Raw genomic sequence first — 14,694 nt, forward strand, 5'->3', positions numbered from 1 at the left:
AGGGTGGGGGTCTTCTCGTCCAAAGAAGAGAGGAAAGTTTGCGGCGCCGGTGGTGAGGGTGCGTCGAAGCGGGCGGGGCCCGGACCGGGGCCGGCGGCGGCGGCGCTTGGTCGGGGAGCAGCAGCCGGGGGGCCCCCGCTGGATTTTTGTAGGGGGGGTGGTATCGCCCCCTCCTTCTCCTCCCCCCAGGGGTGAAAGTGCAAGAGGAAGTGCAGCCGCTGCCATCTTTCCTCCGCTCCAAACACACAGGGACGGACGGAGCCGGCAGCCCGGAGCCGCCGCCGGACCCCCGTCCCTCCCGGCTGCAGCCGCCGCGCCGCGCACGCCCCTTCCCGCGGCGGCTCCGCGGCCGCAGCGCCTCGTGGCGGCCGGGCCCGGGCGGGGCTCGCGCGGCCGCGCGCGCGCCTCGGCCGCCCGAGCCTTTTGTCTCGCCCCCCCCGCGCCGCGCGAGCCCCTCGCGCTGTGCAGGGAGCGCCGCGCGCGCGCCGCCGGCCCGGGCAGGGGCGGGGAACGAGCAGGAGGAGGCGGCGCGCGCCGCCGGGCGGCCCGAGAGCGCGCGCGCCCCCTGCGGGCGCCGGCGGGGCGGCGCAGCCCCCATGGAGCGGGTGAGCGAGGCCGCCGCCTGCGGCCCCTCGTCGGGCTGCTACACCTACCAGGTGAGCCGGCACAGCGCCGACGTGCTGCACAGCCTCAACCAGCAGCGCAAGAACGGCGGCCGTTTCTGCGACGTGCTCCTGCGCGTGGGCGACGAGAGCTTCCCGGCGCACCGCGCCGTGCTGGCCGCTTGCAGCGAGTACTTCGAGTCGGTGTTCAGCGCGCAGCTCGGCGACGGGGCAGGTGGCGGCGGCGGCGGCGCGGAGGGGAGCGCGGCGGAGGCGGCGGCCGGCGGGGCTGCGGCGGCGACCGGCGGCGCCCCCGGGGGCGGGCGGGAGCTGGAGATGCACACCATCAGCTCCAAGGTGTTCGGAGACATCCTGGACTTCGCCTACACGTCGCGCATCGTGGTGCGGCTGGAGAGCTTCCCGGAGCTCATGACGGCCGCCAAGTTCCTGCTGATGCGCTCTGTGATCGACATCTGCCAGGAGGTCATCAAGCAGTCCAACGTGCAGCTCCTCGTGCCCCCCGCACGCCCTGACATCATGCTGTTCCGTCCGGGTGCTGCTGACCTCGGCTTCCCTCTTGACATGACCAACGGTGCCACTTTGGCACCCAATGGCAATGGCATTGCTGGCATGCCTGAAGACGAGGCCACGCGGGCTGCGCTCAGCGCTGCGCAGTCCTCGCTGCCTGTCCTGCAGGGTGTGGACCGCCTGCCCATGGTGGCAGGACCTCTGTCCCCACCGCTGCTGGCCTCACCCTTCCAGAATGTTGCTGCTAGTGCCCCCACTTTAAGCACCAAGAGGGGCAGAGGGCGTCCCCGTAAAGCCAACCTCTTGGACTCCATGATGTTCGGTAGCCCAGGGGGCCTGCGAGAGGCTGGTATCCTGCCTTGCGGTCTCTGTGGGAAAGTATTCACGGATGCGAATCGTCTTCGGCAGCACGAGGCTCAACATGGGGTGACAAGCTTACAGCTGGGCTACATAGACATCCCACCCCCGCGACTGGGTGAAAACGGTGTTCCTGGTCAGGACGACCCTGACGCACCTCGAAAAAGAAGCAGGACGAGGAAACAGGTGGCCTGTGAGATCTGTGGCAAGATTTTTCGGGACGTGTACCACCTGAATCGGCACAAGCTGTCACACTCTGGCGAAAAGCCTTACTCTTGTCCCGTGTGTGGCTTGCGGTTCAAGCGAAAAGACAGGATGTCCTATCATGTTCGATCGCATGATGGCTCTGTGGGAAAGCCCTACATCTGCCAGAGCTGTGGAAAAGGCTTTTCCAGGTAAGAGAGGGCTGGTGTGGACCATTGACACAAACGGAGATAGGAAGCTGACTTTCATATCCCTTGGAACTGTACTTAGAATAGTTTGACTTCCACTTCAAAATGTTTCAAGGAATGAAACTTCCATCGTTTCCTCTGAGATGCTATTCTGCAGTCTCTTGGAAGGGTTTAAAAGTAATTAAGACATTGAACTGGGAGTCAGCTGGCTTCTGGCTAACGTTCCCAGCTTTGTCCCAGAGCTGCTGTATGCGTGTCCTTGGGCAGTTCAGTTAGTCTCTGCCTCAAATGACTCTTCTGTGAAATGGGTATTGAAATAATTACCTGCCTCACAGAAGTGTCTTGAGATCGCTGATGTGTAGGTAGCTTGAAGGTGCTGTTGAAGTGCAAAATAATACATCTCAAGATTATTATTTTTCTCGTATCCATTTTAAATTTTCTTTTTCTTAACTTCCCTTCATTTCTCTTAGTTCGTAATGTTTTTTATCACCCAAATGTGAAGGAAGAGGTGAGATTTCAAAGGCTGCAGCATCAAGTATCTTTTAATACATGATCTTTGTGTCCTTTGGGTTTACATCCTTCTGAAGGGGATCCTGTTTCTGCCCTGCAACATACGTAAGATCTGTGCATTTAATGTTGCTGATTTTTTGTTGTCGCTGTTTGTGGGAGCTAATTTAATGAGTAGTTTGGTACACGTAGTTGTGTTAGTGGTATCTTATAGTCTTGAGTTAATGGATTCGAAACTTTTTTGGAAGTTTGCCGCTCGCTTTGAGTGTAGAAGTAGTGGGGGGGAGGGGGATGTACTCTGCTATTTCTGTACCAGCAGTCGGTTTTCTACAGCACTTGATTTGCTCTGACGCGAGGGAAGAACTTGAGATCTGAAAACAAATCAAAAGGCCACCAGGCTGTGGAAATTGTGGCATTTTGCCCCTGCTCTCTTTTTGATAGAGGGACTTTGTTATTGAAATAAATCATGAAAATGTAGCCCCACCCCCCCTTTTTCTTTTAAATTGCCAGTAGTTAGGGGTGCATCTTCATAAGGACTGCAGATTGAGTGATGGAAGGTCACAAAAATGAAAATTTCATCTGTGGCTAGAAGTGAAAGTACTTTTCTTATTATAGCGGTACCCGCGATTGTGTGCCAAGTTTTATTGTTTTTACTGACACTTAAAGATTTCTGCTGTTGCTGGATGAAAGGTTTTTGTCATTAAGGGGAAGTGAGACATACACGTTGAGTTCTTATTTTCCTCAGTGAGTTAATGTGAACAGGTGGGAATGCTGTTACAAAAGTTAACAACAAAACCGTTTGCGTATCTGTAAAACCGAAGTATGAATGAAAACCAGAGACTCTGAAGTTTCAGTGTTCACTCTTAGGAGCAGCCAGAGGAAGTTGGAAGCGTGATGTGTAATTTTAGTGTCCTTTCCTGTATTCAGTAGCGCAGCACGTGAGGTGGCTGGGCTTGAGGTACCCCGAAGGACCCCAACCAGTCTGTCCGGTTACACCGCTCCAGCCCCGCGCTGGAGCACCGGAGCCTCTCTGCAAAGTCCAGCCTATTTTCTGTCTGCAGTGCGCGAATTCCATCCCGTGCCCTCTCATTGGTGCAGCTGGGAAGTTGGGGGAGGAGAGGGTGGAGAACTTGTTTCCAAGCAGTTTTGGTCTCATACAATGAAAAGCTTTCTTCCCACTAGGAGAAACTCCCACCAGGACAATCTGCAGCTCTTCAGTCCTTTCTTCTTCCGAGTAGGCTTTGCTGGTTGTGAAGAATGGTCTAACTTTTTACAGTAAAAATTTGCTCTTCCATTGCGCTTTCTAGTTGGAACGTTCAGAGCACTTTATTTGTATTAATGCAGTCTCCCTACCAAGTTGTAATTAGGAGTATTTTTTTTCATCTTGCAGGTGGAAAATGTGTCACAGCAACAGAGTTTAGATAGTTTTTTGCAAGAGGTGCTTAAAGTTGGCTTTCTACATCTGTGTTTAAGACGTAAACCAAAAGGGTGTGATTTTCAAATATTCAGCAAGTATAAATCAAAGTGCCCTCCCTGACTATTAAGATCTAAATAGGATTTTGGATGGGGACTTGCAGCTTTGAAAATCATAACTTGAATTTCCTGTTGCCTCTGGTCATTCAGTCATGATTTCTTCCTGAGAAAATGCTGCCTTTTTAGCAAGTTGCAGAGGGTGCATAACAAGGTAGAGTCCCAGTTGTTGGCAGTCTGGTTCTTGGAAAGCTAAATATCACTACAATTGTCACAGATTGTCACAGTGCCACAGTACTGGGATTTAAAAATATATTTTTTTTAAATGGTAAAATTGTAACTTTATTTTTAGTATTTGTTTTAAGTGTGCTTATGTGTATTTTCCTTTAAGGCCAGACCACTTGAATGGACACATCAAACAGGTGCATACCTCAGAGAGACCTCACAAGTGTCAGGTAGGAGCCACAGGGGTTTAGACTGATGTTGTGGGTAATCTTTGGCATTGCATTTATGTGTGCAGACAATTTTGAAGTACCAGTAGAAATGCCATGTATATGTGATTTGGGGTGAATGTTTGTAAAGAACAGTGTTCCACAGTGACATCTCTCTACATCCCTCCCATCCCCATCTTGCCTCATCTGCAGCTTTGGTGCTCCTGCCTCTCCCCCTTCCACCACGTGTTCTTCCCTGCTGTGCTGTCCCAGTCTCCCCCTGCATCTCTTACCCAGCCACCTGGGCTTGCAGTTGATGTCACTGATGATTCCCTCCCTTTTTTTAATTGCAGTTGTTGCCATCAGGAGGCTCCAATGCTGACTTCTTTTTTTTAGAATAACTTAAAAAAAATAGTAAATTGTAATTATCATAACTTGTCAAGATACTGTTTTTTAAAATTACATAGCCTTCAGAACATTGCACTGAGCAAAATTGGAAGCTTTTTTTATCTCAGGGAGAATATGAATAATGACATCACAATATCCTTTGTTGTACAATGTCATAATGTTGTATATAGTTTTTATAGTTAATAAGGTTTGAAAGATCAAATAAAGGAAGATATTTTATAATCCATTTATAGAAAGATTTAAAAGGTGCCTGGAAGTATCAATTAAAACAAAGTTGAGAATCAGCTTCCACCATCACACATTGCCATCAGAGAGATGTTGGGCAAACTTTTAAAACAGTTGTCAGGCTAACAATCTCCATGCTTGGCTTCTGAAGAAATATTTAATATTTATTTAAAGAAGATGAAGCAAGATTGTATTTTTTTTTTTATTTTGAGGACAGCGAAGGTTAGAAGATTTTTTTCTTCTAAAATATTTAACCATGTTTTATAAACCTAGACAATCCTACATGATTGCTGCCTCCTGATCTGCATTGTTGCACATTTTGACACACCTATATTTCCTTCCAATTGTGAGAGTTTTGAAATATTTTCAAATTTTAAGAATGCTGAGAAGTTTTCCAGACAGCTGGAGCCATCTAAAGGTTTCTGTTGACATGCATATGATCTGTGACAGCCCAGCACATTTGAAAGTCAGGCCGTGGAGCTGTCACACTGATTTAGCTGTGTCCTGAATAAAGCCTTAGATTGGCTCAAATATCTTGAGATGATTTATGGGTTACACATTTACACAAACCAGAAAATCAACCCATAGGAAGAATTCACAGTGTGGGGACAGCAAGAGGTCTGTGGATGAACTGATGATGAATGGTTACGTCCCAACATGAACAGACACCAATCAGTCTTTTGCTAGTTGATACCAGGATTGCTGGATGAACACTGTTTACAGATAACACGGATTGCTGTGAATTGTCCTTTGCCAGCTGATGACCAATAATTCTTTTATCGTTTCCCATTGATTGAAGAATATTAAACACCAATTCTGTGTGAATCAGAGGATACACTAAGAGCTCAAGAAGTAAAGAAGCTAAGATGGCACAGCCAAGCTCAACTCCATTTCCTTGCACACATGTATTTTGTGATAGCAGTTTTCAAGAACAGTCTTTCTTACTGTGTATCTAAAGTGCCATAATACTGTATACACTGTTCATTTCAGTTAAAAGGTACAGGCTATAGGTTACAGTCATCAAGACAGAGTTGAGATTGTCCTTCAGGCTTGGGTTGTTCTTGATTTTTGATTGCTTAGCCCTGCAAAGTTAATTTTTTGTGAATCTTAAGGAGCGGAAAATTTGTTAATGACCTTCTGTGTCTTTGCAGAAAATGCTTTGCAATATCCTATCAGATTTAGAAAGTCTTCTTGAGTATGCACAGATCTGCTATGCATTGTAGAAACCACAGAAGGGATGTAGTCACTGAAACATGTTTCAGATATAAAAACTGATGAATAAATTGATGACATTCTCCCTGTGATTATCTCATAATCAGTTATGTATCTGTTCCATTATATGTATCTAACACAGGATCTGGCCACCAAGAAGGAAAATAGCTTAATATTGGCATGTTGTTTGCCCATTTTCCATTCCCTTTGCCAAACAAAATTAGCTCTTCCTGAGAGCAGCCTGAACATCACTGAGCATCCTTTTTGAATCTGTTCAGTACCCCTTGAAAATTCCTGTTATTGTCATGCTTTGTTTATGTTTACTGGAAAAGAGAATTACTCTGTCAGTAAATAGCAGAGCAATCCTCTATTATAATGGCATTTTTGGAATTTGTACTCTGTTATGATTTAAACAAACTGGCCATTTATCTGAGCTCTTAGGTATCTTTGCAAACTGGTGATATATAATGTTTTGTTGGTGTGGCATCGCAGTACACTTTGGAGTACCAAAACAAAAGTGGGAAGATGTCAGCCCAACTTCAGAATAAATGAAGTATGAGAAACAGGACAATTCTAAGTTGAAGATCCCTGTAACAGCAGTAGTTTTCAGTGCTCAGTTTGTAATCCTGCACTCATCCCTCTGAAATAATGCCTGTGCTTCACAGATCTTTCACAAGTATCCTAACTCCCAGCACCTCTAGCACCTGTTGCCAAAGTCTTGACTCCAGTTTTTTCATTACTGTTAAGACAGACTCAGATTAGGGAACATCTCCACAGAGCCAAAGCAGCTGAGAAATCAGATCCAAGAATTTGCTTTGGTGTCCAGGCAAATGGCACTCTGGATCTTTTCCCCTGGATTGTTGCACTGGTGAATTGATACCTTTTTTCCCCAGTGTGACAGTTGAGTTCTGGCTATAGGGGAAGGAGTGAGTCAGTTTTATGGCCAGAATGGGGCAGCTCAGTTACTGACCCCATGGATGGGCTGAAGCTGTCGGCTTTGGCGTGTCGATGTGTGAAAGTCAGGCTGCAGTTTGGGAGCAAACAGTGATCTGAAAATCTGTGGACATGAAAGAACAAGGGGAGGAAACTGAAGTTTGCTCCTCTCAGAGACAAGTCAGGTTGTTCATCAGGCAAATTAAATAAAAAATAAAAATGCTGGTTAAATTAAAGCACAACTTAATTGGCATCCCAAGTCCAGTGCGTGTCCCATTGATTTCAATGCAGAATGAGTTTCTTCCTGTCCTAATTTCTCTTACTTCCTGCCTATTAGCAGGAAAATGGCAGCCACCATGGAATAAGCTCAGAGACATCCACATCCATAGAAAAGTTGAAACTTCAAGAGGTATTTCTTAAACAATGTTTTCTAAACTTTATATATTCTTTTTGATCTATTTATATACCTGTGCAATGTTTGATAGGAAAGCACTGGAGAGTTTTCTTCTATGATTAACAATTAATGACAAATACTTAGCACTCATTTAGCACTTCACATCTTTCATAAAATAAAACTTTTTTTTTCTCTATATCTTTTATAAACATTAACTATTTGAATATTAACTTTGGGATTTTCTTTAACCCTAGTCCTGTCTCCCATTGTTATGATTCAGCTAAACTGGTTCTTGCTTTCTCCACTGGACTTAATTATTGTTTTTAAGCTTTGTTGCAGATATATTTATTATATAGCTTATCCAAAGGTGAGCTTTACACAACTCAGCAGCAACAGTGAGAAATCAAACACATAAATTATTATATTGCCTTTGCCTAAGCTTTCAACTTGCTAAGTTCACTGTGGGATAGATTTGGTTTTACTTGTGGCATCGCTGTATTTATGTGATTTGTCTCTGGTCTGCTTCTCATTGGCTAAAGCACTCCCAATGCTTGGGTATGGACCTTCCTGTGGCTCCATAGTTTTAGATTATTGATGATGGATCTCTTGGCTGTCATTGTTGATAGTCTAGTCATATATCTTCAGTTGATACCCAGCAGATTGATTAGTATCAGTGCTGCAATCCTGCCTTAAGAGAGTGCTTAGCTCTAACAACCTTTTAGTAAGTGAAAGCTGCACCTGTTTTGCTCAGTGCTGTGTACTGAGATTACAAATGAAGAGAAATCTTTCATGTTCAAGAATTTGCCTCTTAAACCTCAATACTTGTAATTTATAAATCTTTGTCTGGTGGGTCTAGTTAAACTGTGTATGTCACAGAAATCCAGATAATTTTACTGTTGCCTTTTCAATTTCATTAAGTCCTGATCCTCTGGGGTGTTAAGTCTTGTACTTGCTGCAGAGCAGCCTCAGCTCCATGGGAGTTTTCCACACTTAAGTATCTCACAGGATCGAATGAGTGTAAAGCCTGTTGAAATTGATAGGTGCTTTTCAGCTGCCTTCAATGGTTTTTGGATTAAGCTCTTGATTAACTGAATTTTATGTAATTACATTATCCTCTTCTGTATTATCAATTTCACTTACTTGAATTATAATTTTGGAATTTTACTAAGATTGTTACTTTAACGAGTCCTATCTCTATTGAAACAGTGGTTTAATTACACACTGATATTTAAAAATACAGCTTGTACCCAGTTCCCAAGACAGTGAATGGCCTCATGGTATTTCTTTGGCAGTTCTGGTTATATCTCTTAAAACTGATATTTTATATGAAGTTGGCATAAACAAAACACTGTACACTCTTGAATGTCACTGCTCTGGCTTGGTCTGGTTGTTCTGATGTGTGTTTGCTTTTGTTTCTCCTCTTGCACTTATGAAATGGTTTAGTCAATAACTAATCCCTTGTGCAGCATATTGCTGGTGATTTATTTCTCTTCACACATTAGAGACAGAGCAAGCCTTTCAGAACTGGCAGGCCACTAGAACAGGCTGTGGGCACAGCCTGCCTGCCTGCCCATTGCTGGGGTTAGAAAAATGGGAGGGAGCCTTCACTTATCATACGGATTTCAGCTGGAAAGGCAAATAGAATCAATATTATCTCCTGCCAAATCAAGCTTGTTTTGTGGCAGTAAGTGGAATATGATACTTTGACCAGGGGTAAGTTAAAGCAGATTACAATGTCATGCAGTTATTTTGATATCTGCTCAGTTTTGAGGCTTCACTTCTACGGTTTGTCTGCACTGCTGCTGTGGATACCAGGACGACTCTTCTACTGTCTCTCGTCATATTGTCATCCCAGATAATTCTGTGATCCTTTGTTTGTATGTCTTCACACTCCAAAAGAATTCTGTGTACTGTAGTTAGATTTATCTCATCAAAGAGTAGAATTTAGGAAAATGACAAAGAGGACATTTGAGTGGTTTAAAGTGATTGTAATGGCTCAGTGAAATGGCAGAATTTATTGTAAACAGAGCAAAGTGGTTTCTGCTATTTCTTCTATTAAATATTACTTAAAATTTTAGTATCTTCACCCTCATAAAGGAGCTAAAACCTTACAAGTCTGTCTTGGTGTAAGTTTTACTGTCTGTAGTGTGTCAGAGCTGTATTCTTGCTGCTTTAATTCTTTTGAGTAGTAACATTACATCTTGTGCAATGAGTTGGTTTTCTGAATTTTTTATCTGGGGGAAAATGGCTTGTGCATCCTGTCATTTTTTGTGTTTGCACAGTATCTAAGGTATTTACTCTAAAGAATACTGAATATATTCAACAATGTCAGTGCTGTTAGCAGAGCTGATGAGTCACATGGTTCTCATTGTACCTGCAGACTTGTAATGCTTCCTTTGCCACTCGTGACCGGCTGCGCTCACACCTGGCGTGTCACGAAGACAAAGTCCCCTGCCAGGTGTGTGGGAAGTACTTGAGAGCAGCATATATGGCAGATCACTTGAAGAAGCATAGTGAAGGACCAAGCAATTTCTGCACTATCTGTAACCGAGGTAATGAAGAAACTATTTTTTTATTGCACTGGGATGGGACAGCACTCGAGGGAAGCTGTAAGGCTGCGTGACTCTCTGCAACAGGAGGAGCTTGTACCCTATTTGTGTACATACTCTGCTTTTTCTACTGAATACTTAACCCTGAAACTGATGGAGTGCAGCTCTAGCCTTTTCACATGGCAGATAGTTCCCAAAGAAACAGTTTAAATCTGAAGCAAATTTTATTTGCTAAATAGCCAGATCCCTATACAATAACCATGGTAAGTTGCCTTGCTGCTGTTCAACATACATATTTTTTTTTCTATACCTGATTAGACTTGAGCCCTTGCAATCAGTTTGGAAGAAGAATGTTTTTGTATCTTTGAAATACACATGAAATTGAGAATCATACACTGAGCATAAATCTACATTGTGTTACTAAGTTTTACTTAACCTCCTGGTGCAATAGAGTCAAGCTGCTTCTCCTCTTAATTGCTTTGTACTGTTGTACATTTCTAAAACATACTTTGTAAAGCACTAGAAATGTGTTTTACCTTTATTTGTACAAATACAGCTTTTCACAGTTGGAAGGGACCCATAAAGATCACCAGGTCCAACTCTTTGCTCCATGCAGCACTATGTAAAGCTAAACCATATGACTAAGCTTTTCCATCTCTTTGTGGTACTCTTCAGTTGGAGAGAGTTGGAAATTTAGGCTTTGTGGGATGTAAGGCAAGCTGGAAAAATTATTTGACTTATTGGTGTCTTTTTTTGGGGGATTAATTCACAACTTCAAAATGCCTTTTTGGCTCACACAGGTATGCATAGCTAGTAGGTGATAGAAGGGATTGCTGCTGTGTTTTGCCATCTTGTTTTTTCTGATGGGTCTTTTTTCCTGACACGTTCTTTTTTCTAGTTTAAGAGAGGTGAAATCTTTTGAGAAAATAAAGCTCTTCTGTGTTTAATGTGCAGACTGTACAGGGAGCTTATAGAGTTGATGAGTAATGAGACATTAAATTGCAAGGGAGGTGTTTCCTCGTTGAACAGTCTGTAAATCCTGAAAGTGATGTTATGAGTGTGAATGGAAAAGGCATCTAGGCTGAAAATCTTCAGGTTTTGAAGCTTCATTTGGAAATGAAGCTTGCCCTTCTTTTCAGCTGAAGGCCTGGCTTCTGACAAACAGCTTAAGCTTGTCCCGATTCTTTTTGTGGCAGCAACATGGAAGGTATTGTTTGGAATCCAGGTGCTGTCCTGCTCTCCTTCCGCTGAACATAGTGCCCAACAGAAACTCAGATGGGGTGGGAGGGATTGTCTTGTTTCCACAATTTGTAAGCTTGAATTTCAACTTAACTACCACTGGATGTCACTGCAGCTCTTTGGAAACGGAGCCAGTGTGACAAAGACAGACCCGGCATTGGAACAATAAAATGACTAAGTGGTTTATTCACATTTTACAAGACTGACTGTACACTGGGAATTTAAATAAAATATATACTTCTCCATAGAAGGATAGGGAACCTGTTGTACAGCAAACTTTAAGCAACTACTTTCTTCCTACAGTTTGTGTATTTCATGGGGGTTGTCAGAATTGTCTGCTGTGAATTTCAGTTTGCATCAGGATTTAAAAAATGTAATTATGAATAATAAATAATGTTACATTTCATAGGAAGTGTTAAAATTCATAGGAAGGGTAAGCTACAGACTGGATTTGTCAAACAATTGTGTTGTAAACTCATTGTTTTGATGTAAGTTTTGATTATAGATTTATGATCAATGACAGCAGAATTTTTAGCCCCAGGTGTTCTAGAATCAAAGTATAATGTTCATTGTTTTAAATAATTATTTTTTAAACCGTAGAGCCTGGCAAGATGAGGTCTAATGGAAAATTTCTGAATTAGAAATACCTGTTTGATAGGCATTGGTGCAGTCAGAAGCCACACACAGTACCTGATCACAGCTGTGCTGTGGCTGAGGTGTTTGTGCAGAAAGAGTTTGTTTATTCTTCCCTTGGCTAATGTGCTGATGTATTTTTTAATTGAAACTTACCTGGCTCTGGATATAGTAATTGTCAGCCTCTGGATATAATAATTGCCAAGCAAGAATGCTCTACAAGCTCAAGCTGCTTGTGGAGAGAATTTTGGATGTTGGCCACTTAAAAAAAAAAAAAAGTGGATGAAAAGGTGACATTCCTGGTGTTAATGACAAACTTAGACTCCCTCAGTCGATCCCACTGGACTGAAGGCTTTTCTGTGGAACTTAATGAAGTGTCTCATGTTGTTTTGAAGGTTTAATGGCTTTTGGAAATGGGGGTGTGGTACCTGGCAGAAAGCAGCAGCCAGTAGTTTGCCATGTCACGTGGTTCATTTGTTTATCATACTTATTTCTTTTACAATGTGGCAGTATACTTTTTAAAAACTACCAGCTGTGATTTGATGTTTTTTTCCAGGTTGTTTTCTTACTTGAAGTCTTTATGCTTAGAGTAATCATGGAAGCAATTAAATCTTGTTAAATCAGGGAAACAGTGAAGTGGTTCTGGGGGTGTTTGTGTTGTTTTGTTTTTTTTTTTTTCCCTGGGATTTTGGGGGTGTTTCTTTTTTTTCCTTTTTTGGTTTGGTATTTTGTGGTTGTTGTGGGTTTTTTCTTAAAGAATTTGTCTAAAATGTGCTTAAAAGAGTAATCCTCAAGCCTCACATTTTTAAACAAATTCTCTTTAATCAGTTTAAATAAAGAAAATGTGCTCCTGTTGCATTGTTACACAATCTATTACCATCCTTAGGAACTTTATTTGCTTGTGTGGGCTTTTTCAAAGTATTCAAGAGATTAATGACTTTGGTACTTAGTAATGACACCTGCAACTCAGAAGTTTGGGGTTGTGTTTCAAACACATGCACATTGTTTGTTTCACAGAATCAGATTAGTTAGGAAAAGGGTAAATATTCCAATCACAAATTAGAATTTCCCCCCCCACCCACTGCTGAGTTCTTTTATATTTCATGGGGGACAAAGTCCAGTAAATAAAGACACATTCTCCTCATGTTCCAGCTAAATCCAAATTAAAATTTTTGACCTAGGAGCATCCTGAAATTATTTCTATAGTTTATCTCCTTAGCAATATTATCTAAGAGATCAAGGGGTCCCATTTATATAAAGGAGATAATTTCCTCTCTATACATGTTTTTAACATTGATTCTTCTGGTATGAAGAAATAATCTGTCTTGCAAAGTGGAGAGATGTGTATGAGTAAAGCAATAAATACATTCCTGCTCTGTAAAACACTGCCACTTTATCCTCTGGATTAGTCTGACTTTGCTCTGAAAGAGACTTTCAAGAGTGAAGGATTATGGTCTGTAAACCCCCATCTTCCTAGGACAGGCATTCATAATTAAAGTCTGGTGGAGATAAAAAGGCCAGTGCTAAGTGCTTCAGGAAAAAATTAGGATGAAAACACCCCCAAAAAAGTCTCCCTTTAAACAGCTTCCCATGAAGCAGTTGGTGTTCTTATGGTTTTGATGGAAGTTGATGACTCACATGTTCATGTGCCAAGTGCATAAAGGGGAGCTAACACACTTTGCAGCAGTTTTCATTCTGTGAAACAATGTACTCTACAAATAGAACTGCAGAGTTCAGTAAAAATCCTGTGTGCAGAGATTACAAGTTCAGGTTTTCCTGTGTCAGTTGTGGTGTAGAAAAACACTGAATACCTGCATGTGGTCCTTTTTTAATGGTTGGCAGTGAGATTTTAATGCATTGCTGCATCAAAGAGGTTGATCTCAGCGTGCATGTGGTTATTGGCCACATGTGTGAAATAAGGAAAGTACCTCATAGGTGGAAGTGTCACCATTATATCTGTACACTGTGCCCTTTTCTCTACCAGTCAGAGACTGGTTCTTTCAGGTCTGCAGTGAATTTTTGGTATTTGTAAGAATATATTCTCTTGCTGCCCAGTGAGATTTTCAATGCAGCGTTTTGTGTCTGAGGGTAGGTCTTGCATTATTTCAGAGGATAATATCTTTACATTAATTTCATGAATGACTTGGCCTTGGTGATTCTGCTCCATTGTATTTTGAGAGTCATATGTTCTTGGTTTCTCCAGTTGTGATGTATCTACTTTCTGTACTTTTATCTTCAGCTCAGGGGTCCACAGTAACTACCTTGTTCATTCTCAGCAGCCTGCCCCTTTTCCCTTCAGCAGGTTGCTGTGGAGTTCTTGCTTTGCAGGTCCTGTGTATATAATTCTTAATAACCTCTGGATAAAAGTCAGGGTAGAGGGATATTCTGTGTGCTAGGCACAGGGAAATCTAGTGTAAAGCCACATTCATTATTAAATTCAGCACCTGAAACTAACAGCTGCAGTCAGAAAATCCACCCCAGAGAGGCATGCAGTATTTGGTTTGCAGCATTCCTAATATATTATTATATATCATCAAATGTAAATGCAGTTATATCACTATAAAAATGGCTTTATGGTAGAATATCTACTCATATTTTAAGGAAATTATTTTTATGAAAGGTCTCTTGTAAGGACTTGTGCTGTAAATGCTATATTGGTTTAAAGGAATCTAGGGCTTGGGTTTTCTCTCTGCAGAAAGGGAACCTGCAGCTCTGGGTCTGAGGGGCTGAACCTTGTGTTGTGTTCTTAGTTGTTAGTGGAAAATGTTTCTAACATGAAAGGGCCACAATACTTGGTTCAAAGTATAACAGAAA

General features: G+C 42.5%; 1 protein-coding gene across 7 annotated transcripts in view; it reads left to right on the forward strand.

Annotated features, from left to right (window-relative positions):
• The window catches only part of PATZ1 (POZ/BTB and AT hook containing zinc finger 1), a 24,967-nt gene continuing 10,273 nt past the window's right edge, over positions 1-14,694 (forward strand). For 2 of the 7 annotated variants that reach the window (XR_010348843.1, XM_064392913.1), the window contains exons 1-4: positions 4-1,882; positions 4,248-4,311; positions 7,403-7,474; positions 9,840-10,011. Coding sequence is in view for 6 of the 7 variants with exons in the window: in XM_064392913.1 (XP_064248983.1) it covers positions 597-1,882; positions 4,248-4,311; positions 7,403-7,474; positions 9,840-10,011 (1,594 nt within the window). In the remaining variant the exon portion in view is untranslated. Of the gene's footprint in view, positions 1,883-4,247; positions 4,312-7,402; positions 7,475-9,839; positions 10,012-14,694 lie in introns of all 7 variants that reach the window. The other 5 variants (XM_064392916.1, XM_064392912.1, XM_064392918.1 and 2 more) reach the window with 5 other exon arrangements.

Source organism: Passer domesticus, chromosome 17 (assembly GCF_036417665.1).
Source record: "Passer domesticus isolate bPasDom1 chromosome 17, bPasDom1.hap1, whole genome shotgun sequence".
Taxonomy (NCBI): domain Eukaryota; kingdom Metazoa; phylum Chordata; class Aves; order Passeriformes; family Passeridae; genus Passer; species Passer domesticus.